Raw genomic sequence first — 27,682 nt, forward strand, 5'->3', positions numbered from 1 at the left:
TACTACTCTCCAAAGCAGTACGTAGACTATTTTTATAAACTATGTCAATGGACCTAGATGTCCCCAAAGACTATGGTCCCCAGCCCTTAGCCCCAGTAACTTGGTCCCTCAACCAATCTGACCTCTTGACCTTGATCTTACCTTGCCCTCATGAGCCCCTGGTGTGTGGTGGTACGCAACAATCCCAGGAGGCCGCAAGCAGGCCAAGAAGAACCATCGAAAGCATAACTGCTCTTCCTTTTCAGCACCAAATACAATCTAAGAATGCAGAGCAATTATAGTTGAGACAAGAGTTGCATTTTGAATAGAAAATAATAAATGTTGGAGAGGTTGTGGGGAGACTGGAACTGTTACGGACTGCTGGTGGGAATGTAAAATGGTACAACCACTATGGAAAATGATATGACGCTTCCTTAAAAAGCTATAAATAGGAATACCATATGACCCAGCAATCCCACTCCTAGGAATACATCCTAGAGAAATAAGAGCCATCATATGAATAGACATATGCATACCCGTGTTCATTGCAGCATTATTCATGATAGCAAAAAAGATGGAAACAACCTAAGTGCTCATCAACAGCTGAATGGATAAGCAAGCTATGGTACATACACACAATGGAATACTGCACACTGATAAAGAACAATGATGAAGCTGCGAAACATCTCACAATATGGATGAACCTGGAGGGCAATATGCTGAATGAAATAAGTCAATCACAAAAGGAAAAATATTGTATGAGACCTCTATTGTAAAAACTCAAAAACAAAGGTTTACATACAGAAAAAAAAAAAAAATCTTTGATGGTTACAAGAGAGAGGAAGGATAGGGAGGGAAAATCACTAATTAGATGGTAGACAAGATTTTAACTTTGGTGAAGGGATAGACAACACACGATATAGGGGAAGTCAGTACAACTTGACCAAGGCAAAGTCAAAGAGGCTTCCTAGATACATCCGAACACCTTAAGGGAGCAATTAGGGTCACACAGCAATGTATGTATAAATTTTTGTTTAGGAGACTAACTTGAAATGTAAACTTTCACTTAAACTAAGACAATAAACAAACAAAAAAAAAGTACAGCCAGAATGCCCCTTAGAAGCAAGGATGGCGAGGCTTCCTCTCACATACCTGGGACATGTTATCAGGAAGGACTAGTACCTGGAGAAGGACATCATGCTTGGTGAAGCAGGGGGTCAGTGAAAAAGAGGAAGACGCTCAACGAGACAGACTGACACAGTGGCTGCAACAATGGGCTCAAACATACCAACAGTCGCATGACCGTGCAGTGTTTCATTCTGTTGTACACAGGGTCGCTATGAGTCGGAACCGACTTGACAGCACCCAACAACAGCGATCATCTTCACGGGAGAAGATCACCAGTGCTTTTCTCCAGCAGAGCTACTGGTGGGTTTGAACTGCCAACATTTTGGCTAGCAGCCGAGTGCTTAACCATCGTGCCACCAGGGCTCTTGCCATTTTATACCGACAACACCCAAATCCTAATTTTTTGGTGTTATGGATTGAACTATGTTCCCCAAAATTATGTGTAAGTCCTAACCCCTGTATTTGTAACTATGACCTTGTTTGGGAATATAGGTTTTCTTTTGTTATGTGGTGAGGTCATACCAAAATAGGGTGGGTCCTAAACCTAATCCCTTCTTACTGGGATCTTATAAAAAGAGCAGGACAGGCAGACACACACAGGGGCAGACAGACACCATGTGAAGACAGAGGCAGATGAACCCACAGTCCAGGAACGCCAAGGACTACCGACAGCTACTAGGAACTGCAAGAGAGAAAGAACCTTCCCAAAGAGCTGACGTCCTGACTTCTAGCCTCCAGAGCTGTGAGAAAGTTTCTGTTCTTTGAAGCCACCTGCTTTATGGTATTTTTTTTTTATATATATATTTTATTGTACTTCAGGTGAAGGCTTATGAACAAATAGTTTCTCATGCAACAGTAGTACACGTTGTTTTATGACACTGGTTAACAACCCCTGCTTTGTGGTATTTTTGTTACAGCATCCCTAGGTAACTAAGACATTTGGTTTACTTTCTCTTAACTCTGCTCCCAACCAGTTTGCCGAAGGTTCCCCATGCTTAAGGCTCTCTCCTGTTTGAGGACACCCCCACATCACTGCAGCCCCAGGGCCCCTCTCTACCCTGTAATCTCTCAGACTGGGGAGGCTGAGCCCAATCCAGCACCCTGCTGGCCCCACCGTCCTCTGGACCTGCAAAGTAGGCTCAGGGTTGCCGCTAGCCCTTCTGAAAAGCAACAGCTGTCACCCCGCCTCTTCTCCTTGTACCTGTCCTCATTCAAGGGCAGAAGGCCAAACAGGGGTGTAACAAGAACTTTCTCACCATCAGAGTTGTTTTACTTCAGCATCAAGACTATCGCTGGGAATCGCCTGTCTAGGGCATAGGTGGGTGTGCGTGGTGAGGGGAGGGAGCAGCTTTTCGACGGGTTGTTGTTAGCTGTCACCCAGACGGCTCCAACTCGTGACAGAAGGAAGTGTTGCCCGGTCTTGCGCCATCTTTGTGGTTGTTGGCATGTCTGAGTGGAGTTGGACAATGCGATGTTCTGCCTCATAACGTTTTCACTGGCTCATTTTTGCAAGTAGATCACCAGGTCTTTTTTCCTAGTCAGTCTTTATCTGAAGCTGCGCTGACATCTGTCCATCACAGGTGACCTGCTGGTGTTTGAAGTACTGGTGGCAACAACCAGCATCATAACAACGTGCAAGCCACCACAGTATGGCAAAACTGACACCCCTTGTAGGGACAGACTATACATGGTATCTCAAACCTCTTCCGAACTTGAGAATTAATGATTCTAGGAAGGAGCCCTGGTGGCACAGTGGTTAAGAGCTACAGCTGCTAACCAAAAGGTCAGCAGCTCAAACCCACCAGCTGCTCCTTGCGAACCCCATGGGGCAGTTCTACTCTGTCCTAAATGGTCGCTGAGTTAGAATTGACTCAATGGCACACAGCAACAACAGGAAGTAAAAATTCGGGGTAGGTGACCTGGCCCAAAGGAGGAATCCCTCAACTGCTGCCCTGAGCATTGCTACTGCGCAAGAGGCGGAGCTAAGGGACCAGGCCTAGTGCCAACATCAGACCCTGGTCAAGAAGGAAGGCCAAGGAGAGGCTCAGTTTACTCCCTCCCCACCCCCCTTCCTCCTCACATACACCACAGTCACTTTTGAGTAACCAGCACCTCCTCCCTGCCCTCACAGTCAGAGTCCACTTTTATAACTCCCTTATCTTGAAAGCAAACTCAACCAGCTGCAGGCCACATGGTGCGGTCAACTCCGAGGTGCCACAGTCCTGAGGCTCTAGAATACCAGACCCACAAGAGGTCCTGGCATGTCTCAAAGGACACTTTCTGTGGGGAGGGGATTAGGATCAGGGAGAGCACCCATCCAGGAGGTGGGTGACAGGATATAGAGGGGTCTAGGAAAGAGCGTGGCTGCTAACCAACAGGTCGGCAGTTCGAATCCACCAGCCCCTCCTTGGAAACCCTATGGGGCAGTTCCACTCTGTCCTGTAGGGTTGCTCTGAGTTGGAATCGCTGGATGGCAACGGGTTTGGTTTGGTTGGTTTAGAATCTCACATGAAACCCCACCATTTCAGTGCTGAAGCCAGACAGGGACAAGTTCATGTTCCAAAAAGGATCCCCAAGGGCTTGAATCTGGCATCTTCTCCTGGCCCACCAGTATGAGCAGGACCAAACAGAAAATATTCAAACATAATGCAAGTAGTTCCCTATCCCAACCTACCAGATTTCCTTGGGATTCCCTTATCCCTGCCTTTTGGGGTTTTGGTTTCCCTATCCGTCACACGGCTGTAAGCTGTTCTAGGGAATCTGTAGATGGGTACATGTATCTTACAGGCTACTGCAGTTGGGCTTCTTCCCACTCGCCTGAGAAACTAAAGTCGTGACACTGACCTACTCCCCACAGCCCCCACCAGCAGCCACTAAAGGAAAGCGACCGTACACCACTGGGGACAATTTGCTCTTTATTGATTAAAAAGGCAGGAAACATGCAGTAAAATACAAAGTCCGAAAAAGAAAAAAAAAAGTGACTATTTTACATCTTTCACAATCTAGCATACATCATGAGGAGGAGCTCTGTTTATTGATACACCATTATTTTATCCTCCAGATGATTAAATAGTATCAGCCGGCTCTAGGGTTTGGTTCAGAACTTAAGCAAAAAATCCAAACAAATCCATTAGTCATTTAGAAAGAGCACATATTTCACAAATAGCATTGGCACATGTTACCTGTACTACAGTTAGTCCCCACCCCAGGGCCAGAGGTGCACGCTGGACCAGACGCCCCACGACACCCCCTGCTATTCCACCTGGGCAGTTCCAGCTCACTTATTTTCTCAGCACCACTGCACAAGCCAGCAAAGGGACAGTCTACCACACATCACGCAGGGGAAGTAACACTGTCCTGGGCTTGGTGCTGCTCCCAACTCCCAGCGGCGCAAACAGTGAACTGAAGCGGGAAAGCGAGGCCCGGCCTACTTCTCCTGTGCTGCCTATCGCCATCAGTTCAGGTAAAGGCCGAGGCTGCTGGAGGCAGACCACCTCCAAACACAGAGCTAAACTAGGATGATGTCACCAACCCCTGGATTCAGAGCTAAGTCGATCGCAATAGGTTTGTTTGAAACCAAAGAAGCATACTCTAAGGTTAAGCCAAAAAGGACACCATCTCTGTTCCACACCTCACTCCCACCTCACCTCCCTGTCCCCTCACCAATGCCCCCCCCCACCCCAAGATAATGAAAATAAAAGCTAAATATCTTTCCGGCCAACTCATCCATCTTCTCTTCTCTCTCTGGGGTCAGCAAGTTCCTTCCTTCTATCAGTCATGCCAGGACAGTGGACTTTTGTGCCTGGCTTTCTAACCTACTTTCCTCCCCACCCCTAATCCCAAATCCACTCCCTCTCTTCCTCCCCAACATCCATCCCCTTCTCAAAACGCCTCCCTCATCCCAAATCCACTGTCTTTCTTCTTCCCCAACAGCCATCCCCTTCTCAAAACGCCTCTCTCACCCCAAGTCCACCCATCTCTTCCTCCCGAACATCCATCCCCTTCTCAAACGCCTCCCTCATCCCAAATCCACTCCCTTTCTTCCTCCCCAACACCCATGCCCTTCTCATAACGCCTCCTTCATCCTAAATCCACCCCTCTTCCTCCCCAACGCCCATGCCCTTCTCGTAATGTCTCCTTCATCCTAAATCCACCCTCTTCCTCCCCAACACCCATCCTTCTCCAAGTGCCTGTGCACCTGGAGCAGATGAAGAAAGCCCAGGACTGAAACCACAGGCATTCAAGTCAACTGTGGGGTGAGCTTCCAGAGACGCTCCAAGATAAAACTAGCTACAGCAATCTTGTTCATCACGTCAACAATGCCGGAACAGGCTCAAGTGACCCTGTAACAGGCAACACCCCCCTGCCGTGGGGCCAAAACCCACCTCCGTGTGTCTTCTCAAGGCCAGACTGAGTATCCATCCTGTTCGTATATAAAAATTGGTAGGGCTATTAGCAGATAGACAAGGGCTGGCTATAACACAGTAGGAAAAAAAAAAAGAAAAAATCAACCCCACTGATTATTCACATCTTGCATTATGAGCGCTCTCACTTAAACCTGAAGAATAACTTATATTATTTCTGTGGAAAATCAAGCAAACACTGTCTACTCGTAAACCCTACAGGTCTCGGCACACATGGTTTCACTTTCCATCTCGAGTTGGCCCCGCGCACGAGGTGTGGACCCCCCCAAAGGGTCAGCGCAGGAGACGGCGGCAGGCAGGCGCCTCCTGTATTGCTGTGGGGCCTCAGCTCCGTACACCCACTTCCCCTGGATGTGGGGGCCAGGCGGACCAATTTTCATGGGAGGATCGAGGAGCAGCTTTTCGTCAAATTTAATTTTGAGACAGCTGAAAATAAATACTTCCCCAACGATGAGTTATGATTTTCCTGTTCAAAAACCACCTCACTTTTGCAAGCCACTGCTTGACGAATTCTCTAAAAACAGCCCAAAGTTCCCCTCGGAGGGGTCCGACAGCTGCAGTGTGATGGGTCAGGTGTTCCGCACCAGCCGACGTGAAGGCCAGCAACCCTTTCTGGGGCAGCACTGAAGGACAGGGTGCCTGAGAACAGCTTCAGCCAAACGCTGAGTATCCAGAACAGAACGAGAACGACTCAGTCTGCCTCCACCTGAGGCTGTGCTTTGTCCTAACAAAGGTTGCTAGAATTCACATCAGGTACAAAGAAAATCACACTGAATTAAATTCTCTGGGTTCCAGCTGATCAACCAACTTTTAATTGCTACTTCCGTGGTAAGGAGATACTCCAAGATGCCCACACCTCGGCTGGTGTAGGAAAACAGGCAGGACAAGGAACGTGAACAGCGGCTCCCTCCACCCAGGGCTGTGTTGGAGTAAGGCAAGAACGAGCTCACACATCTCCCTTCTGGGTCTGGAGGCTCACAGCACATCTCAGATGGAGGAAGAGAGGGGACACGTGCGGTCGGTTTACTAACACAACTCTTTAGGGGGACGCTGGCCACTGGTGATCCAGCTTTCCTTTCCCTGTGGAAAAGGGGGATGGCAGGAAGAACGTAACGAGGCCTCTAAAGCCCCTAGCCAGGGAGGTCTGTTGCGGGGTCTTTGGCAGTAGTAGGTTTGGACCAACAGGAGCAACAGAGATACACGTGTGGAATCTCCTTGGGCCGCCTCTTCTGGGCTGTGGTTTAGCTGATGCTGAGCTGGGCAAATCCTATTAATTTACCATCATCAGGAATATCCGAGCCTTCCACACCAGATGCCTGAGAACCAAACAAAATGAGAAGCTGTGGCTATTTACGAACGAAATCCAGGTGGCAGTCAGAACTCACATGGGGACTGTGGGAAGGAAGGTGGGGGGATGGTTCCTGGGATGCAGCAGGAAGCTGATGAAGGCGTCTCTTCCAGAAAAGATGAGGGGTTGGGGACACAGCTGGAGTCAAACTGGCTAACAACCACTCCTGAGCACAGTCAAGTGCCTGGGAGAGGAGGCTGGGGTAGGGGAGGGAGGGAGAATCAGCCCAGGGCTTCAGCGAGGCTAAGGACAACCCATCATACTGTAACGTTCTCATCAGAGGGAACAGGGAAGCTGGTCTCCCGGGGCTGCTGGTGCCTAAACGGTAAGGGGGTTTAACAAGGAGGAAGGGATGAATACCAGTTTGAAAGTGACAGATCGATTTGACTGAGGGTCTTCCACAATTTTCTGCAAATTAGCCGCCACTGTAATCATACAAACAGAGAACGTAATGAGGGACTAAGCACATCCACCTTCCATCATACTTAAAAGGCTTAGATGGTAGTTCAGAATCTTCCATGCACAATCAAAACAGAAGTACAAAGATCAAATAGTAACTCCCTCAAGAAAAATTAATTTTAAACTCGTCTCCAAGCAGTACAAATAAAAATGGAATCACCATCTAATTACTGTCTGTAAAATGCTCTATCAATCTAGGAAAGACGCTCGGTGAAAAAGGTCTGATCTGCCTCCTCATGGACTAGAGAGCCTTGGACCGGGAGTCAGCCAACCACCGCGTGGGGCCTGTTTCTGTTCTGCCTGCAAGCTAAAACTGGTTTAAAAATGCCAGAGACCACAAACAGCCCACAAAGTCCGAACCATTTCCTCTCTGGCCCTTTACAGAAGAAGTTTACGGTCTGCTCTAGATGGTGGTGGCTCCTTCAGCAACACGGACCTGTGGCCTGACTCTGCCTTCCTTCCTGCTTTTTCTACAGCTAAACTGCTCACGATTTCTGCTCCCCGCTGGCTGCACAGGGTACAGTTCACCCTCCAGAAAGGCCTAGATGTGGCTGAGCTGCCTTTAACTTGTGACCTTTGTCATCATTTCAGTAGAGCCTCACAGAGGCCCGGGTCTACTTTCAGACTGCCACTGAACATCACAAAGCAAACTCAGAAGTGAGATATTTTTTTAGGGGGTGGGGAGGCTAAGGAAATGTCCCCAATAGCCTGTAATTTCAGCAAAGCCAGGAGCTGCCCCAAGAGCCGTTAGGCCTACTCAGTGGAATCAAAGTCTGGTTCCGTCGGCACTAAGTGCTTGCGTAGCGGTGAAGAACTCGGCTGCTCACCAACAGGTGGGCAGTTCAAATCCACCAGCCACTCCTTGGAAACCCTATGGGGCAGTTCTACTCTGTCCTGTAGGGTCACCTGACAGCACCTAACAACAAGTGCTTGCACAAACAGAGACGCAGGGGACAAGGGCAGGGCACAGGGCAGGGCACAGTGCAGTTACCTATTACTAAATCCCTTCCGTCGACCAGGCCAGCAGAAATGAGCTCCTGAGAGACGCCCTCCGCTGTGTCTGCAGGGACAGAGAAGAAGGTCCGTTTCTTGTGCACGCACATCACTGGTAACTCGAGGAGCCAGGGCAGGGGTCGGGACTGCCAGACCCAAACCAGCCGCTAACTGATCCACGGCATCAGGAAGGCGGGCAGGGCCTCTCCCACACGAGCTCTTCCCCCCACTCAGCATCATGTCCAGTGAAGCACCCGCACAGCTGTCATCTAGGGGCAGAATCTATGGCAACCAGGCAGCAAACATGAGCTCGCCATAAAGATAACTTGCCAAGTAACAGTGTAATTCTGACGGGTTCAGGGCCGGTCAGACAAGCACCTGACGATGATATCGCAGCAGAAATGCCGGTCCAAGAGCAGCCCCGGACCCCGGTCTCTCTCAGACCTTGGGCCTGTGACTCAGGATTCATGCAGAACATCCCCAGGGAACACACTGCCATCTCTTCTCTCTGGGGATCACGCTCCAAGTTTTCTGCTCAAATCCCTTCTTTCTCATCTTGGTGGGCTTCTCTGCATATCTAGTCATCCCAGGTGGTGCAGGCTGAGCAATGGACATACCCAGAAACTGAAGATAGGACAGAGCACCCCCATTAACCTCGCCCCCAAGCTCCATGGTGCTAGTTCCAGAGGGCTGAGCGCTGAGCTCCTCCAAGGGCACAGGGGATGATTCTGGCAGAGGGCTGTCACATGCGTGCGCAGATGACCAGCGATTTAAAGTAATCCCTTGCAATGTGACCTTGCCTGGCTTACTCCTCTGCCCACCTGCTCTCTTTAATGGCTAGCTGCTGATGGCACTGAGGGCAGGGAGAGTGTATAGGGACGGTGCCTGCTGGTTGCGGGACACTCCCCACATCAGACCCCTGAGTAACAAGGCAAGAGGGAAACAAGCCTCATTCCAGGAAGAGCTCATGCCACAAACAGTGCCTGATAGGATCGACTTCAGTCTGATTACTTACTATCACGGAGGACAACTGTCATGGACTGAATCACATCCCATCAAAATGTAATGTATCGATTTGGCTGAGTCATGATTCCCAGTATTATGTGACTGTGTACCATTAAGCAAGCTGATGTGATTTCCTTATGTGTTGTAAATTCTATCACTATTATGTAATAAGATGGATTAGCGGCAGTTATACTGAAGAGGTCTACAAGATTAGATAGTGTCTTAAGCCAGTCTCTTCTGAGATATAAAGAAGAGAAGCGAGCAGAGACGCATGGGAACCTCCTACCACCAAGCGAGCAGCACCGGGAGCAGAGCGCGTCCTTTGGACCTGCGCTTCCTGCGCAGAGAAGCTCCCAGACCAGGGGAAGATTGATGACACGGACCTTCCTCCAGAGCTGATGGAAAAAGCCTTCCCCTGGAGCTGACGCCCTGAATTTGGACTTGTAGCCTATTGGACTGTGAGAGAATAAACCTCTCTTTGTGAAAACCATCCACTCGTGGTATTTCTGTTATAGCAGCACTAGATGACTAAGACAACCAAGTACGATGATAAAACAAAGAGCTTTGGCCTCCCACAGATCTGGGTATGAATTCCAGTTATACCTCTTCCCAGCTCTGTGACCTTGAGAAAGTGACTTTGCTTGTCTCTAAGCCTTGATCTCATTATCTATAAAATGGGATAATAATCTTTCCTTAGGGGGCTATTGTGAGAATGTCATGAGACAGTGCTTGTAATACCTGGCCCACAGCAAGCGATAAATGAGAGCTGCATTCACTACTCTCTGCTATTAGGCTACATGTTCTAAATGAGTTCAGCAGTAAATTAACTACATTTTTATTTTATTCATTTGCCCACCGAAACTTTTCGAGCAGGAAAATTTTTATTGTCTTTTAACAGGAAACCATATCTAAAGGACAACTCTTCACAACCCTTTTCATTACATAACCAGAGGAAAAAGAAGTTATTCTCTTTTCAGTGTTTTTGATGCCTTACCTCTCCCAGGAGTAAACTCGAATCGGATATCATTTAGTTCTTTTTTTGAATTCCTATGAAAGAAAACAGAAGGTATGAAATAAAAATCTCTGAATTTATAGACTCTGCCAACATATACTAGTTACATCTGCCTCAAGAAAGCCTGCTCTGTTCCCATAAATCCTGTCAATGGTCCCGAGGAACTCACACTGCAGTGCTTCAAAGCAAACAACTGAAAACGATCATCCTGCGGCCCTTTTAACCCTGGTCCCCCACTCCCACTGATAAATACACAAACCTCACGTCCTTGAGGAGATTCTCACACGCCCACTCCCATCCCTATTAAGATGATCATATAAAAGGAAAACCTGTATGAGCACAGGGAGGCAGGACTTGAAGGACAGGGAGGACTTAGGTGGGCAGAGAGCATGGGGAAAAGAAGTGGGTCCATCCTGGCAGCAGAGTTAACACATGACTCCAGAAATTTAAACCTGTGGCTGTGAGTTACAGTTTGCAGTGTTTACGGACCACCCCGTGTACGCAATTAATCAGGCTCCCTGGAGGATTTGGCTGAAGGCAGTGAATTCAGAATGCTGTCTCTAAAGGCAGACATACCTGACCACTTAGGACCCCAAAACATTTTATCTAAACAGCACAGAGGGCTCAGGTCTATCTGATACTATACCTGAGGATGTCACTGAAATTGTGCTTAAAATATGACTACTCCTTTCAAACATTCCTGCCACAGAGTGGCTGTTCCGTCACACTGCCTTCTCTCTGCACTTGTGTGCACAGACTCACACTCTGCTTGTTAAGCACATACAAAGAGACTTCCTACCTAGACTCCATTATCAAGGGAGGCATTTAATTGTCTCTTTTCTTGGAATCCTTCCACAGTATTGGTATGCTTCTAAAATATCTAAGAGTGCTATGCAGAGTCTGTTCTTAATACATAGTTACTCAATTAAAAACAGTATCTATTTTTTCTGAAAGCTGAATACAATTAAGACTGAAATGTTCAGCACAAGTTTACTGATGTAACTGGCATGTCGATCACAAACAGATCACAAACACCTTCAAAGCCGTCACACAGTGACCTGGGCTAAATGTGCTTCTTAGCACCTCTTCTGGCCATTCAACCTCGCAGTCTTCATCTGTGAGAATAAAAACCCAGCCTCCTATCCCACAAACACAGTCTGGAACACAGGCCAGAAAACAACCATTCTCTCAGAAAGTTCACTACATCACCGCCTTCCTGAAGCACACGGCAACTGAATGTGTGTACGGTCCATTAACAGAGTTTCTTTAAAGAGACAAGTGGTGTTCTGTACGCACATTTAAAACAGGATGAGATCACCAAGGCATCCTAGGTGAGATCAGGTACACTGACGAGGCTTCTATAAAGGAAAGGTAACCAAATCTATTTTCCTTACATTTATGGCATAATTTCAATGCTCCTGGTGGTAAGACCAAAACAGTCTCAAAAGATCTCTTGCTGCCCCTATTGCTCCTTATAGCCCCACCAGGACGACTAGGAATCCATACGTGGAAGGAGGATGAATCTGATGGTAACTCAGTGTAACTCTTTTGACAAATGCTGGTGTCAGCTGAAGCCTGAGCTATCTCAGGCCACACTTCTAATACTACATGTATTTTTTAAATGCATTTATGAGTAGAAAGAGACCTAATCAGACAAGAACACTTGGAAACTTAATCCTAATTCAACTACTAGCAGAGGGAAAAGGTTAAAACTAACAGATTGCTACCTATGGCGCTTCCTGCTGAGCGATCTATCAGGACCTGTCTGTATGCCTCCATCAAGAACCAATAATTTCTTCAACAGCTTGCAAGCTGCCATCCAAAGCACAATAACTGCTCTCTATCCGCCTGGAGCAAGAGGAAGAAGGAGAGTCAGCAACAGGAGGAGGATATGGAATGTGTGGCTAACTGCCTCTGTAAACAACCACCTCCTTTGCCATGAAGGACAAGATGGTGCCCAGCTACCATCACGGAACATGTTGATCAAAGACCCTATACAAGAATGCAGATCAAAAGGGGAAACATGCAGAACAGAACTTCAAATTCTCATGGACCCCACACTTCCTGGAGCCATGGAGGCTGGATGAACCACTGAAGCTACTGTCCTGAGATAATCTTTAAACCTCAGAAGTCTTCTTAACACTAAACAGCAATTTAACTTAACTAGTAAAGAATGTCTGCCTCGAGCATCATGTTTTTTAAGGAACTATCTATATGGGATCAAACTGAGGACGGTAACTGGAAAGATCAGATAGGAACCTTAGGGGGCAGTGAGTTTAGGTTAATAGGGGAGGAACAATTCAGAGGAGGAGGGTGAAAACGGGCACACAACTTGAAGAGTGTAATCAATGTCACTGAACTGTACACGCAGAAATGGATGAATTGGTATATGTCTTGCTGCGTATATTCTCAACAACAACAACAAAGAACCACAATTCAGAACACTTGCTGTAAAACAGAGACAAAGACCAAACATACATTCAGAGGATTTTCCTTTCATCTCTTAACAATAAGGCTTCTATGTTATCTGCCACAATCAAAAAAACCCTTCACTCTTGGGTTAGTTGATCATAGAGTCCATGGTGCTTATATGGTAAAATTACAGGTCTAATCTTCAGATAAGGAGCCCTGGTGGCTCAGTGGTTAAGTGTTCAGCTGCTAACTGAAAGGTCAGCAGTTCAAACCCACCAGTGGCTCCATGGGAAAAAAGACTTGGAGAGCTGCCTTGTAAAGGCTGCAGCCTAGGAAACCCTCTGGGGCAGCTCTACTTTTTCTCACAGGGTTGCTGTCATGAAGTGAATTGTGTCCCTCAAAATATGTGTCAACTTCCCCGACAGAGGTGGAGGACGGAGCTGGAGAAAAATGTAGAACAAAATTCTAACTCACAAAAAAAGACCAGACTTACTAGTCTGACAGAGACTGGAGAAACCCCAAGAGTATGGTCCCCGGAAACCCCTTTAACTCAGTACTGAAGTCACTCCAGAGATTCACCCTTCAGCCAAAGATTAGACAGGCCCATAAAACAAAACGAGACTAAAGGGGCACATCGGCCCAGGGAAAAGGACAAGAAGGCAGGAGGGGACAGGAAAGTTGGTAACAAGGAACCCAAGGTCGGGAAGGGGATAATGTTCACATTGTGGGGTTGGCAACCAATGTCACAAAACAATATGTGTATTAACTGTTTAATGAGAAACCTATGTATCAACTTGGCTAGGCCATGATTCCCAGTAGTATGTGATTATCCTCCATTTTGTGATATTATGTAACTATCTTCCATTTTATGTGTTGAAATCCTAAAACCTCTGTGAGATGGGATGAGGGTGGGATGTATCTTGAGTCACAATGCCTAATTCAGGCCACATACTCGCTCAGGCCAAGCCCTTGCTTGAGTCACACCTTTTATTTCACAACAACAACAATCGTCAGGTAAGCCAGCTACTGCCGCCCCCCTAACACCCCTCGGCACAGACCGCACGCACAGCCACGGGCCACTATACTCGCTCAGGCCAAGCCCTTGCTTGAGTCACACCTTTTATTTCACAACTACAACAATTGTCAGATAAGCCAGCTACTGCTGCCCCCAACACCCCTCGGCACGGACCGCACGCACAGCCACGGGCCACTGGACTGCAGAGACACAAACTGGGCACCACCGGTGGAGAAACATCAACAGGATGTGAACACTGGCTGGTCACAGAACCTACCGACACCCAGGTGCTCACGCGACTCCTCTAACTTGGGAGGGAAATGATACACCTGGGAGCATGCAGCGCCTGATGCTAGGACAACACATAATCCCCTGCAGCTTCTCCCAGGCACAGACTATTCAAAAGGGAGCAACCTTCAACAAGAAAACAGCATATCTGCGGTACTCAGAAAGCCAAAAATGTCTACTTACCTTAATCTTAGCACTAGACTGATTGGGGTCTTGGTTTCTTGTGAACCTGCTCCTGAAGACAGAGCCTAGAGAACATTGAAAGGTAAGAAGTCACTGCCTGAAACGCTAAGCATGGAGGTGACTTAACGGGCAGCAGTGATTTCATCTCCAGGTGGGGTCATCCTGGCCCCCAGGACACTCTCTGCTGTGGGAGGGTACGCACCCCACGCAGCCTGAGTCAAACACAATGAAAAAGGTAATTGTCAAACTCAGATGCAAATCCATATACAGCCACATTTAAAGTTCGTATTTTTCAGACCTCTGCTCCCCTCTACGGAGGTGAAAGAAATGAAGCTGGGTTTTTTACTTTTAAAATATCTGCTAGTATGCCACAAGGTAGGGCCTAAGTCAGCTGTCGCCCCAGGAATCTGTTCAATTCTGGGGTTGCAGGTCTTTTTAGGGCTAGGCCAATCCTCTCTGAAACCCCTTGCTTACTGGAGGAAATACACTCCACGGAAGCTGTTTATCAAATAAAATCAACCTTTCCCTCCATTTTCATAAGAAGCTTTTCCCACGTAACGCACAGCAACTGCAAGCTTCGATGACGGAAAGGTTAAAATGCAGTCAGCTCCATGACTGAGTGGAAGTGCTCAGAGCAGGGGTCTCCAGAGACAGAGTATGAGATAATTCACTGGAGCACAAGAAGGAAACAACTGGAACTTTCTTTTCTACTTCTTTTCCTCTAAAACATTAGGAAAAATGACACTTCTAATATTTAATAAACGAACTGACTCTGGAACCCCAGCATAGGGTCACAGGTCAAATACAGCATTTGAGTCTCCTGAGGGAAGAGCAGGAGCTCCACAGCATCCAGGGGCTCACAGTGGGGCCTCACTGGCTCAGCTGCTCTCGGTGTGCGAGATCTGACAGCGTTCGTGGGTAACTGGACTTACAGATTACATTACTCAGTTTAATACAATTAGCCTTCCAAAAATTGACAGTATCTTAAAAGAGTAATACAGAAAAATCGTGGATTGAAGATAGTTTTATTAAGAAATACAAGCCTAAGTGAACAAGAAAATAAGCAGTATGGCTGACAATTCTGCTTGCCTTACTATGAACTCCGTCAGCTGAAGTTAAATATAACAATGATCTAATTAACAGCTGCTAAGAAACTAGGCAAAAAATTTAGGGCACTTGGAATATTTCAACTGTTAACTGATTTTGGTGCTTAGAATAATGTGTGATCCTTGTAAAACTCTCACATCTGCATACCTTTGTAGCTATGAAAACTGATTTCTAACTTGTTTCACAATCACCAAGACACCAACATTAGGTTGTATTCCACATTTAACATCAGCTTTTCTCATTTACCCAGAAGGCTGCCCGTTAAAGTGTACCCCCACTTTTCACCTGAGCTGGTTTCGCTGGCTCTGTGGGGGGAGGGAGAGAGACTTGAGTTGGCTGTGCAGGCGTCTGCCCAGCTGGCTGAGGTAGATGAGCAGAAATCTGTTCTGGAACTTGAAGCAAAGTACCCACGGGATCAGCTGTTGGAAAGAGCTATAACAAAAACGCACATCCAGTAAGTTTTTAGATTTTATGATGTTTAGAAAATTTACACGTTGTACAGTCATCACCACGGCCAGTTTTGGATCACTCCCGCCGTCTCAAAAGTCCCCTTGTGCTAATCTGCAGTTACTTCTGCTCCCACCTCCAGCCCTAGGCAACCACTGATCCACTTTCTGTCTCTGCAGATTTGCCTTTTCTGGGTATTTCATACAAACAGAATCAGACAATACATAGTCTCTTGGGTCTGACTTCTTTCACTTAGCACAGTATTGTGAGGTTCAGTCATGCTGTAGCATATATCTGTAGTTTTTGACCATATCTACTCCGTCTCCTTTGTCCAGCAAAAAAGCACCTCCAAAAAAACAGATATAAGTATGTAATACAAGATTATAGAAACATCATTTTTCTATGCCTAATGGCCTTTCATTATTCATAAAGACAATTAGTCACTGATTCCTTAATATATCTGAAACGCATTTCCAAAATGAACAGGAAGCTTTATGACGAACAGAGATATTATGTATATTATTTTGTATGTTTGAAATATCCCATAAATTTTAATTATCTGATTTGGGAAAAAAATACTGAGGTTGAGTACAAAAACAAGTTACATACATTCAAAATCATAAGTTGGTAATAAAAAACAAACAAACCCACAATCGCCAAAAATTGAAAGAGAAAAAAAATTAAAAGGACAGTAATAGAGGCCTAATAGTTGATGGAGTCCCTTGGTGGTGCGAACAGTTAATGCTCTCACTGCTAACTAAAAGGCTGGGGCTTCAAGGCCACCAAGAGGTGCCTCAGAAGAAAAGCCGAGCGATCCGCTTCTGAGAACTCAACCACTGAAGTCCGGTGGGACACAGCTCTACTTTCACACTCACGCGCTTGCCGTGAGTCAGAGTCAACTTGACAGCAACTGGTGTGGTTTTTCTGCTGTTGTTGTTAGTAGCTGATATTATAGAAACAAAATTCAGGAGATGGTGTAAAACTTTGTGTTCATTTAGCTTCATATGTTAGAAGTAGTCAAAAGTTCCTCACTGGTTCTCAATTTTGACAGAATAATAAAGCTTTGTTACAGGTTAAATTGTGTCCCCCAAAAAGGTATGCTGAATTAACCCCTGGTTAACCTGTTTGGAAATAGGGTCTTTAAAGATATCATCAGTTAAATTAACAGGAAACCATACTGGAGGGGGGTCAGGTCCTAATCCCATCTGAGTGGTGACCTTGTAACAGAGGACAAGAGTCTACAGAGAGACAGAGTGAAGACAGTCACGTGACAGAGGACTTGGGCTGCAGGTGTAAGCCATGGAATGCTCAGGGCTACCAGAAGCTGGGAGAGAAGGTCAGGAGCTTCCCCAGAGTCTTCTGAGAGAACGTGGCCCTGCTGACACCCTGAACTGGGACTATTAGCCTCCGGAACTGTGAGACAATAAATTTCTCTTCTTATAAGCTGCCCAATTTGTGGTATTTTGTTGGCAGCCCTGGGAAACTAATAAAAGCTTTGAGATTAGCTTTGAAAATGTTAATAGAACCATGAGCGCTATTTCAAAAGAAGATCAGGTGCACATCTATGTTTACCTATACTGAAGACAGAGAAGATACCTAAAACAAAGCAATGGGCATGAGAGTCTGAGTATGAGTACGCAGAGTTCACACAGAGATACATTTAGGCAAAAAAACGGGAAGACGAAAACAAAAATCTCTGGAAAATGTGTAAAATGTCTTCTCATTCAATCTCTGAAAAAATCTAGTATTAGTTAAGATGGGCTAAACTGGAGAGTAACAAATAATCTGAAAATCTTCGTAGATTAAAACAACGAGTTACCACCTGCACACACTTCATGTCTATCTCTGGCTAGCAGGGGCTAACCTCGGAATCACCCTCACTGAGGGAGGCAGGTCATGGAGGCGAGGACAAGGGAACATGGAAATTCACAGGGCTCCAGGGCTTCCTCCTGCAGGCAACACACCCTACATGGGCTCCCATTTCATTGGCCCAAAGTAACCGATGTGGCCACGCCTCACCGCAAGGGGCAGGGCAATGCCATCCCACCACACACCAACAGGAGGGGGAGCCCCGAGGATTAGTGGACAGCAGTTTTAATGTAAACTTTCAGGCACTGGCCTGTTACAACACTGAGGCGCAGTTCTTATTTTCAGTCTGAAACAATACAGTACTAGGTACACAAATTTCTTAGATAGCGAAAAAAGTTACTTTTACGCACAGGGGCAAAAACAATATTGGTTTAAAATCGAGATGTATGCCACTGAATGAAAGACCGAGCTCTTAAGTGAAGACGCTGTCAGATGGAGAACGTGTGACAGGGACCCGTGAAATGGGTGTGCTCCTCAGCTGGCGAGAACCAGGAGGCCAGCCTGTCAGGATCCTGTTTAGTAGGATTCCCTACAGCGGGGGGCAGTAACTACTGAGAACTAAATCTGCGCAGGAGAAGCAGCAGGGGTGGGGAGGGTTCTGGAAATTTCTAGACAGTGAATGCAAAATGACCACTTCCCACTTCAAGCCAAAGAAGCAATTGCTAAAGTCAGACAAGCGTTCTGGACCTGAAGGGCAGGTTTTCAAACGAGTGTGAAAGCACCAGTCCGCCACAAAGGGTCCACTCAAACTCAGAAACGGTATCGCTGAAAAAACTCCACTGGCGTAAATTCTCGTTCTCCTTTAGGCATACAAACATCATGTGCTTAAAATGAAAACAAAAGCATGTATCCATTAATGAGGATTCATTAATCACAATTACTCACCTCGGAATTTAATGGTTCTTTCACTCGAGGAGACTAAAAGAAATACAAAAAAGGAGGCTTGTTAACTCAGAACTCAGGTTACTTGTACTCAGTCCTAATCTGCAAGTAATGCTGAAATGCAACTCAACCACTGTTCATTATGACTGCCTACTAACTCGCCAGTAACGCTAGTGAAAATTTTCTGGAAAAAGAAACCTGTCACAGTACTACTGTATTCATTATCCAGGTAGCCTACAATGCAACAACAAGCAAACATAACGGGAATGTCCAAGTTCTTAGGCAGTAGGGAAGTCAAGTTCTTCAAAGTAAAATTCTTTCCACTAATCACAAATATATTATGTGCCTAAGACCCAGACCAAAAAGGAAATAATAAAAATTAGAGAAGAAATGAATGAAATAGAGAATACAAAAACAACAGAAAAAAAATCAACAAGACTATAAGTTGGTTCGCTGAAAAGATCAACAAAATCGACAAACCACTGGCCAAAGTAACAAAAGAAAAACAGAATAAAATGACCCAAATAAGAAATGAGAGGGGAGGCATCACAACAGACTCAACAGAAATAAAAAAGATCATAACAGAGTACTATGAAAACTTGTACTCCAAAAAATTTGAAAACCTTGAGGAAATGGACAAATTTCTAGAAACACACTACCAGCCTAAACTAACAGAAACTGAGATAGAAAATCTGAGCAGACTCGTAACAAGAGAAGAGACTCCCAACAAGTAATAAAAAAGAAAGACTCCCAACCAAAAAAAGCCCTGGCCCAGACAGCTTCCCTGGGGAATTCTACCAAACACTCAGAGACGAGCTCACACCAGTATTACTCAAACTATTTCAGAGCATAGAAAAGGAAGCAATACTTTCAAATTCATTCTATGAAGCCAGCATAAGCCTGATACCAAAACCAGGCAAAGACACTATAAAAAAAGAAAATTACAGACCAGTATCTTTCATGCATATAGATGCAGAAACTTTCAACAAAATTCCAGCCAACAGAATTCAGCATCGTATTAAAAAAAAAAACAAAAAAACACCATGACCAAGTGGGATTCATACCAGGTGTGCAAGGATGGTTTAACATCAGAAAATCAATCAACATAATCCACCACATAATAAGACAAAAGAATCACATGACCATCTCAATTGACTCAGAAAAGGCAGTCAATTAAGTCCAACACCATTCCTGATAAAAACTCACAATAAAATAGGAATAGAATGGAAATTCCTCAACATAATAAAGGGCATCTATACAAAACCAACAGCCAACATCATTCTTAATGGAGAGAGCCTGAAAGTATTCACCCTGAGAACAGGAACAAGACAAGGATGCCCTTTATCACCACTCCTATTTAACACTGTGCTAGAAGTTCTAGCTAGAGCAATAAGGCAAGAAAAAGAAATAACGGCATCCAAATTGGTAAGGAAGAAGTAAAACTGTCCCTATTCGCAGATATGATTCTATACATAGAGAACTCCAAAGATTCTGCAAGAAAACTCCTGGAACTGATAGAAAGATTCAACACAGTAGCAGGATACAAAATCAACATACAAAAATCAGCTGGATTCCTATACACCAAGGAGAACTTTGAAAAGAAAAAGAAAATCAGGAAAACAACACCATTTATAATAGCCCCTAAAAAGATAAAATACTTAGGAATAAATACAACCAGGGATGTAAAAGACCTATACAAAGAAAACTACAAAACCCTATTGCAAGAAACCAAAAGAGACCTACATAAATGGAAAAACATACCATGCTCATGGATAGGAAAACTCGACATTGTGAAAATGTCAATTCTACCCAAAGCCATCTACAGATGGAAAGGAAAGAGACCCTGGGTAAACAAAGCATTTACTGAAGAAAAAGTACAAAGTACGACACCTCACACTACTTGATCTCAGAACCTACTATCCAGTCACAGTAGTCAAAACAGCCTGGTATTTGTACAACAACAAACACACAGACCAATGGAACAGAATCCAGAACCCACTTGTAAATCCATCCAACTATGGTCAGCTGATCCTTGACAAAGGACCAAAGTCCATTATGTAGGGAAAAGACAGTCTCTTTAACAAACAGTGCTGGCAAAACCGGATGTCTACCTGTAAAAAAATGAAACAAGACCCGTATCGCACATCATACACGAAAACTAACTCAAAATGGATCAAAGACTTGAATATAAAACCTAAAACAAAGATCACAGAAGAAAAAACAGGGCCAACACTAGGGGCATTCATGCATGCATAAACACAATACAAACCATAACTAAATACACAAACACCAGAAGATAAACTAGATAACTGGGACCTCCTAAAAATTAACACATATGCTCATCAAAAGACTTCACCAAAAAGAGTAAAAACAAAACCTACAGACTCAGAAAAATTTTTTGCTATGACATATTCAACATGGGTTTAATCTCCAAAATCTATAGAATACTTCAACACCTCAACAATAAAAAGACAAACAGTCCAATTAAAAAATGGGCAAGGGATATGAACAGACACTTCACCAAAGAAGACATTCAGGCAGCTAAAAGACGCATGCTCGTAATCATTAGCCATTAGAGAAATGCAAATCAAAACCGCCATGAGATACTATCTCACCCTGAAATTACTGGCATTAATCACAAAAACAGAAAATAACAAATGTTGGAGAGGTTGTATGGAGACTGGAACTCTTACGCACTGCTGGTGGGAATGTCAAATGGTACAACTACTATGGAAAATGATACGGAACCTCCTTAAAAAGCTAGAACAGAAATACCATACGATCAGCAATCCTACTGCTAGGAACATACCCTAGAGAAATAGGAGCCATCACAAAAACTTTCTATTGCTATGCCTCCAAGTTCACTAATCTTTTCTTATGCAATATGTAATTGGCCATTAATCCCAACCAGTGTATTTTTCACCCCAAACATATCATCTCTAGAAGTTCCATTTAGGTCTTTTCCATATAATCTAGACACTGTCATATTCAAACAGACAGGCCCATGCAATTTTCTACATAGAATGAACCAGACTCCTGTTGATAATAAGATTTTCAAAGAAATTCTGTCACTAACATGTATTCTTTATATTCTAACTGGTTAAGCTGAACAAGTGTTAAAAAAGCAAAGATGTCACACTCTGAGGACTAAGATGCACCAGACCGAAGCCATGGAATTTTCAATCGCCTCATATGCATGCGAAAGCTGGACAATGAATAAGAAGATCAGAGAAGAATTGGTGCTTTTGAATTCTGGTGTTGGCAAGGACTACTGACTATACCATGGACTGCCAGAAGAATGAACAAGTCTGTCAGGACGCTCCTTAGAAGCAAGGGTGGCTAGACTTCGGTTCATGTACTTTGGACATGTTATCAGGAGGGTCTAGTCTCTGGAGAAGGACATCATGCTTGGTAAAGCTGAAGGTCAGCAAAAAAGAGGAAGACCCTCAACAAGACGGATTTACGTGGTTTCTGCAACGATGGGCTTCAGCACAGCAACAATCATGGGGATGGCACAGGACTGGGCAGAGTTTCGTTCTGCTGTACACAGGGTCACTATGAGTTGGAACCGACTCAACGGCAGCTAACAACCAGCTGAACGAGAACCACAGAGCACGGAATTATCTCTGAGGCTTGAGACAAAGACACAGTCCCCACTAAGGTGTATTTACACAACTTACCCTGAGTTGTGAAATTGCTGCTTTCCCCTCCTCGCTTTCTTCATCAAACTCATCATCACTCCACTCCCAGCCACCATCCTCTGTTTTGTGAAGACGGCCACTGGAACCCGGTACTCTTCGCACCTGCTCATTAAAAAGAGAGAGACGCAGATTATGGTCTGACATCTATTCAACAGAAAACGCAATCATATTTTTGTCTTCTCCTTTTAAATGCATTAAGTAGATAATTATTTTCCCCACAATCAAGTTTTCCTACATTCATATCCTCCAATTCTCACTTGCCCTCTGTTCACACTACTGTCTGTCTTTGTCAAAAGCACTAAACTTCCCTGTACTTCTACACTCTAAGCCCAAACACCAGAATTCTCCTTATGGAGGTGTTTACAGCCGCTGCCTCTAGCTCGCTGAGCTCCAGCAGGAGGAGGAGGAGGGTAAGTGAGGACGTCCCTACACCACGGCTTACACAAAGCAGACGCCCGCAGATCAACCAGTGCTCAAGCGCGCCTCCTACCGGAGGGGTGAAGAAACCTCATCGTTACAGGCCTGGTACCGTGGCACTCCGGGAAAGCAGATGTTATCAGAAGAACTTCTGATTCACAAACTTCCCTTCCAGGGTCTGGTGTGAGAAATTGCTCAGGGCTTCAAAACCGATCTGCGTTTCCAGAGCGCAGCTACTGGTGCCTTGTAGGAGGCAAGTGAGGCCTATCTCGTTGGCCTTTTTGAAGACAACAACCTGTGTGCTATCCCCGCTGAACGTGTAACAATTATGATAAAAGACATCCAGTTAGCATGCCACATATGTGGAGGACATGCTTAAGAATCCATTATGATGGGAAACGTTTCATTTAAAAAAATTCTCTTCTCCCTGTCACTGGTAGTTCTGAATGTTAGGTACTTTTTTCCGTGGGGTCAAAAGGTACCTAAGTATATGACTGCGAATGGAAAAACAGGACAGCAATCAGGTACTGGCAGTTTTTCCACTTCCAATTGTGTGTGAATTTTTAATATAAATGTGGGGACATAAAGCATTAATGCAGGTCAAACTGTTTCAGTGAACCAGTTTCAGCAGTTCAACTTTATAACAATTATAAATAAACCTGCTAAATTTTTCTGGACAATGCCAACATTTGGATTGTTTTTAAAACAAGTAAATGTCTTACTGACGGCAACTAAAGGGTGTCTGCAGCATTTTTATCACACAGCAGATTCTATCCATTCACTGTACTTTTCTGAGTTGTCCTACATGCAAGTACATGTTCTTACTGTTGTCTGTCTTCTGTGCTGTTCCTATAGGTTTGCTATTAAAATACATTAAACTATTAAAAAAAAATTCTCCTATGGATTAATGTCATGCAAAATGACGAACAGGAATCCCTATGAGTCAGTCCCTCCACTGAAATAACCATTAACTAGGGAAAACCAGCAGCATCAACTCCTTTGGGACTCTAGAACCAGACTGACACTGCTGCCTCCCAAGGCAAAAGGCAACGGCTGCTGAGCTTTGGTAAGAAAGTGGCGGGCACAGGCCAGACACCATCTCCTGTTCTTCAGCCCCACAGCAGTCACGGGGATAGTGGCCCACATTACTGGAGTGGCTGGCTGGTGCCAGGGTGGGCAATAAGGACCTTCCTCTTCAAAAATTTGGTGCTGTGTGTTTTGGTCAGTCTGGTAGTCTCCTGAAGGACTGGTGCAGACACGTGCCTTGGTTTCAGTCCTCTTGGGCTTCAGTGGCTTCCCCCCGCAACGTCTATCGGAAGATTTTGTAAAAAGAACTTCTTTGTTTTTCGGAGCCCTGGTGGCACAGTGGTTAAGAGCTCAGGCAGCTAAACAAAAGGTTAACAGTTCGAGGCCACCAGACGCTCCTTGGAAACCCTATGGGGCAGTCCTACTCTGTCCTACAGGGTCGCTGTGAGTTGGAATCGATTCGACGGCAATGGGTTTGGTTTTTTTGTTTTTCTACTGAAGTCAGACATTTAAGGAAATCATTGTCAGGTCACTTGCTGACTGGAGAGATAATGGAAAAGAAACGTCAGTGACCACGTACAACAAAGAACACAAACTGCAAAAATAGTTTGGAAAAATCACTAAATATCCACCAGACTGAGTCCAGTACAACTAGATGGTGCCCGGCTACCACCACTGACTGCTCTGACAAGGATCACAACAGAGGGTCCCAGGCAGAGCTGCAGAAAAACGTAGAACAAAATCCTAACTCACAAAAAAAAGACCAGACTTACTGGCCTGACAGAGACTGGAGAAATCCCGAGAGTATGGCCCCCAGACACCGTTTTAGCTCAGTAATGAAGTCACTCCTGAGGTTCACCCTTCAGCCAAAATTTGACAGCCCCATTAAACAAAATGAGACTAAAGGGGCACAAGAGCTCAGGGACAAGGACTAGAAGGCAGGAGGGGACAGGAAAGCTGGTAATAGGGAACTCAAGGTTGAGAAGGGAGAATGTTGACATGTCGTGGAGTTGTTAACCAATGTTATATATAAAACAATACGTGTATCAACTGTTAAATGAGAAACTATTTGTCCTGTAAACCAGCATCTAAAGTACAATTAAAAAAAGAAAACCACTAAATAAACGAACAGATGGAGCCCTCAACCAGCAAAAATCCGCAAAATCTCTGAGGAGGGAGGGAATCTGATTTCCAGAGTTACCACAAAATAACACTAAAAATGTCCAGTTCCCAACAAAACAATTAGAAAGAATACAAAGAAAAAGACGACTATGGCCCATTCACAGGACAAGAAGAATCTGACAGAAAACACTGCTGAGGAAGCTCAGATACTGGAATTCCCAGTGAAAGATGTTCAATCAATTGCCTTAAATATGCTCAATGACAAAGAAGTAAAGCATCTCAGGAGAATAACACATGAACAGACAGGAAATGTCAATAAAGAGATAGAAATTTTAAAAAGGAACCAAACAGAAATTCCAAAACTGAAAAGTGTAATAGCTGAAACATCCGGTGTCCCATCTGTCCCCTTCAGTCCAAGCTGGCATCTCTGCTCAGATGGCTGACCAGGTCCCTAAGCTACGTGCCTGATCTCTTTAGCCAACGGCTGTCCAGCCACACCGTTGGTTTTCTCTCCAAAGCATGCGTTTTCATTTTCTACAATATGGATAGGCTGAGAATTTTCCAAATCTTCAAGTCCTGCTTCCTTTTTGCTTAATAGTTCCTTCCTCAATTTCTCTCTTCTCCCTCGCATTTTACTATAAGCAGCAAGGAGAAACCAGACTGTGCCTTCAACGTTTTGTTTGGTCATCTCCTGAGCTAAATATCCAAGTTCATCACTTAGAAGTTCTACTTCCCACAAAACAGGAGACTGTAATTGAGCCAAGTTCTCTGACACTGGATCATGAGGATCGCCTTTCCTCCAGCGTCCCATAACATGTTCATTGTTATTTCCTAATAAGGCCTCATCACAAGCAACTTTAATGCTCATATTTCTACTAATCGTCTCTTTAAGGTAATCTAGGCATCTTCTGTCAAGCATCTCAAAAGTCTTCCAACCTGTATCCATTACCCAATTCCAAAGCCTCCTGTACATTTTTAGGTATTTGTTACAGCAGCACCCGACTTCCTAGTACCAAAATCAACTTTAGTTACCTAGGACTGACGTAACAAATTACCATAAACTGGGTGACCTACAATAACAGAAATGTATTCTCCCATAGCTCTAGAGGGTAGAAGTCTGAATTCAGGATGTCAGTGGGAACATGCTCTCTTTGAAGGCTCTAGGGGAAGATCCTTCCTTGGCTCTTCCAGCTTCTGGTAGCCAAAGGCGTTCCTTGGCTGTGACAGCAAAACTCCCATCTCTTCCTGTCTACACATGACTATCTTCCCTGTGTCTTCACACAACATTCTCCCTGTGTTTCTCTCTGTCTCATGCCTCTTCTTAGAAGGACAGAAGTCAGATGGGATTAGGGCCCACTCTACTCCAGAATGACCTCATCCTAGCCAATCACATCAGCAAAGATGCTAGTTCCAAACAAGGTCACTATCATAGGTACCGGGGGTTGGGATCTCAACTATCTTTTTGTGGGACACAAATTAACCCATAAAAAGTTTATTTTCTGTGTATGGTCTGAGGAAGGGCTCCAACTTTACTGTTTCGTGTGTTGCTATCCATCTGTCCCAGCACCATTTGTTGAAAAGACTATTCTTTCCCCATTAAATTTTCTTGGCATGAATGCTTCTTTAACATAACCCTATCGGTCTTTCATGAACGTAGACTCTTACCTTTAAAGAGAATCATGATTTTAAGTTGTCTTACTACATAATCTGTGTTTCCTCGCACTTACTTTTTTTTCCGGGCTGTTTATTTTGTCCTCTATCTTTTGCATTAAGAGGTTTTCCTCAGATATCCTGTGATCTCAATTTTCTGCTCATATTTAAGAGCAAGGAACTAAAAAGTTGATTGGAAGCAATGAGCTTTTAAGTGGATGGAGCTTACTGACTATGAGCTTCAGAGTAGTCTGTGGGCATTTCACTAGGGAACCCTCGATGTCAGTACCTTTAAGTTGTTCCTCTCGGGGTGGTCAGACTGATCAAATAAGGATCTTCCAATATCCTGTCTCGGTGAGTAATATGTCTAGATGCTGGTGTTCCAGCTGAATAAGGCAATGTGACTGAGGTTCTCAACAGCCAGTATATAAACATTCACTTAATGCCCATTTTAATCTCGAAAGAAATTACTCAAGATACACCCTGCACTAACCCCACCTCATTAACATAACAAAGACAACCCATTCCCAAATGAGATTATAACCACAAGCACAGAGGTTAGGATTCACAACATGTTTTGGGGGGACATAATTCAATCCACAGTACCGACCAAGTCACTGTTCACGCATCAATTTGTTTCCTGGTTCCAAAAATCTGGCTGCTGCTGTCACTTTCCCATTCTTTGTCTTTTTTTTTTTTTTAAGTGTTCTTTTATTAAGGATTTTTGGACAGGACGGTGGAAATAAATGCAGGAATTCACCATACTATCTTTTTCAGGCTCAATCTTCTTAAATGAATCAGATTGTCAGTACTAAATCAAGATGCCCCTCAGTCGGGATTTACTATAAACAAGCACAGATTTTAGTATTCATTCTATTATCCAGTGATCATTCAGAGTATCTACTGCGTGTCAGGAACTGCTCTACGCCAACTAAGACACAGCGATGAACAGAGCTCCCTGTTCTCATTAGGCTTTTGTTCTAATGGTACAGAAATATAAATGAGTATAAACTGTCAGATAGGAAGGAGGGTGCTACTTCAGTTTAGGCAGTCAGAGGAAACTATTCTGAGCAAGTGTCGTTTGAGTGGAGACCTGAATAAAGTGGGAGAATGAGTCAAGTGAGTGTCTAAGTGGCTACCCATGACAGTAATCTCTCATGCCCACGCCACAGAGACACTAACCCCACTGGTTTAGGGTGACAGTAATCTCTCATG

The 27,682-nt window shown here is 44.6% G+C and overlaps 1 protein-coding gene across 4 annotated transcripts in view; it reads right to left on the reverse strand.

Annotated features, from left to right (window-relative positions):
• Nucleotides 1-4,801: 4,801 nt before the first annotated feature.
• Nucleotides 4,802-27,682, reverse strand: part of OXSR1 (oxidative stress responsive kinase 1) — a 106,295-nt gene continuing 83,414 nt past the window's right edge. For 3 of the 4 annotated variants that reach the window (XM_023732222.1, XM_023732221.1, XM_023732220.1), the window contains 8 exons: nucleotides 22,232-22,354; nucleotides 18,555-18,587; nucleotides 15,639-15,785; nucleotides 14,247-14,311; nucleotides 10,331-10,383; nucleotides 8,330-8,398; nucleotides 7,240-7,304; nucleotides 6,582-6,847 (listed from right to left, as the gene is read on the reverse strand). In XM_023732222.1, the coding sequence (XP_023587990.1) occupies nucleotides 6,773-6,847; nucleotides 7,240-7,304; nucleotides 8,330-8,398; nucleotides 10,331-10,383; nucleotides 14,247-14,311; nucleotides 15,639-15,785; nucleotides 18,555-18,587; nucleotides 22,232-22,354 (630 nt within the window). In that variant the 3' untranslated portion in view covers nucleotides 6,582-6,772. Of the gene's footprint in view, nucleotides 6,848-7,239; nucleotides 7,305-8,329; nucleotides 8,399-10,330; nucleotides 10,384-14,246; nucleotides 14,312-15,638; nucleotides 15,786-18,554; nucleotides 18,588-22,231; nucleotides 22,355-27,682 lie in introns of all 4 variants that reach the window. The other variant, XM_004377321.2, reaches the window with a different exon arrangement.

Source organism: Trichechus manatus, unplaced genomic scaffold (genome assembly GCF_000243295.1).
Source record: "Trichechus manatus latirostris isolate Lorelei unplaced genomic scaffold, TriManLat1.0 scaffold00049, whole genome shotgun sequence".
NCBI lineage: Eukaryota > Metazoa > Chordata > Mammalia > Sirenia > Trichechidae > Trichechus > Trichechus manatus.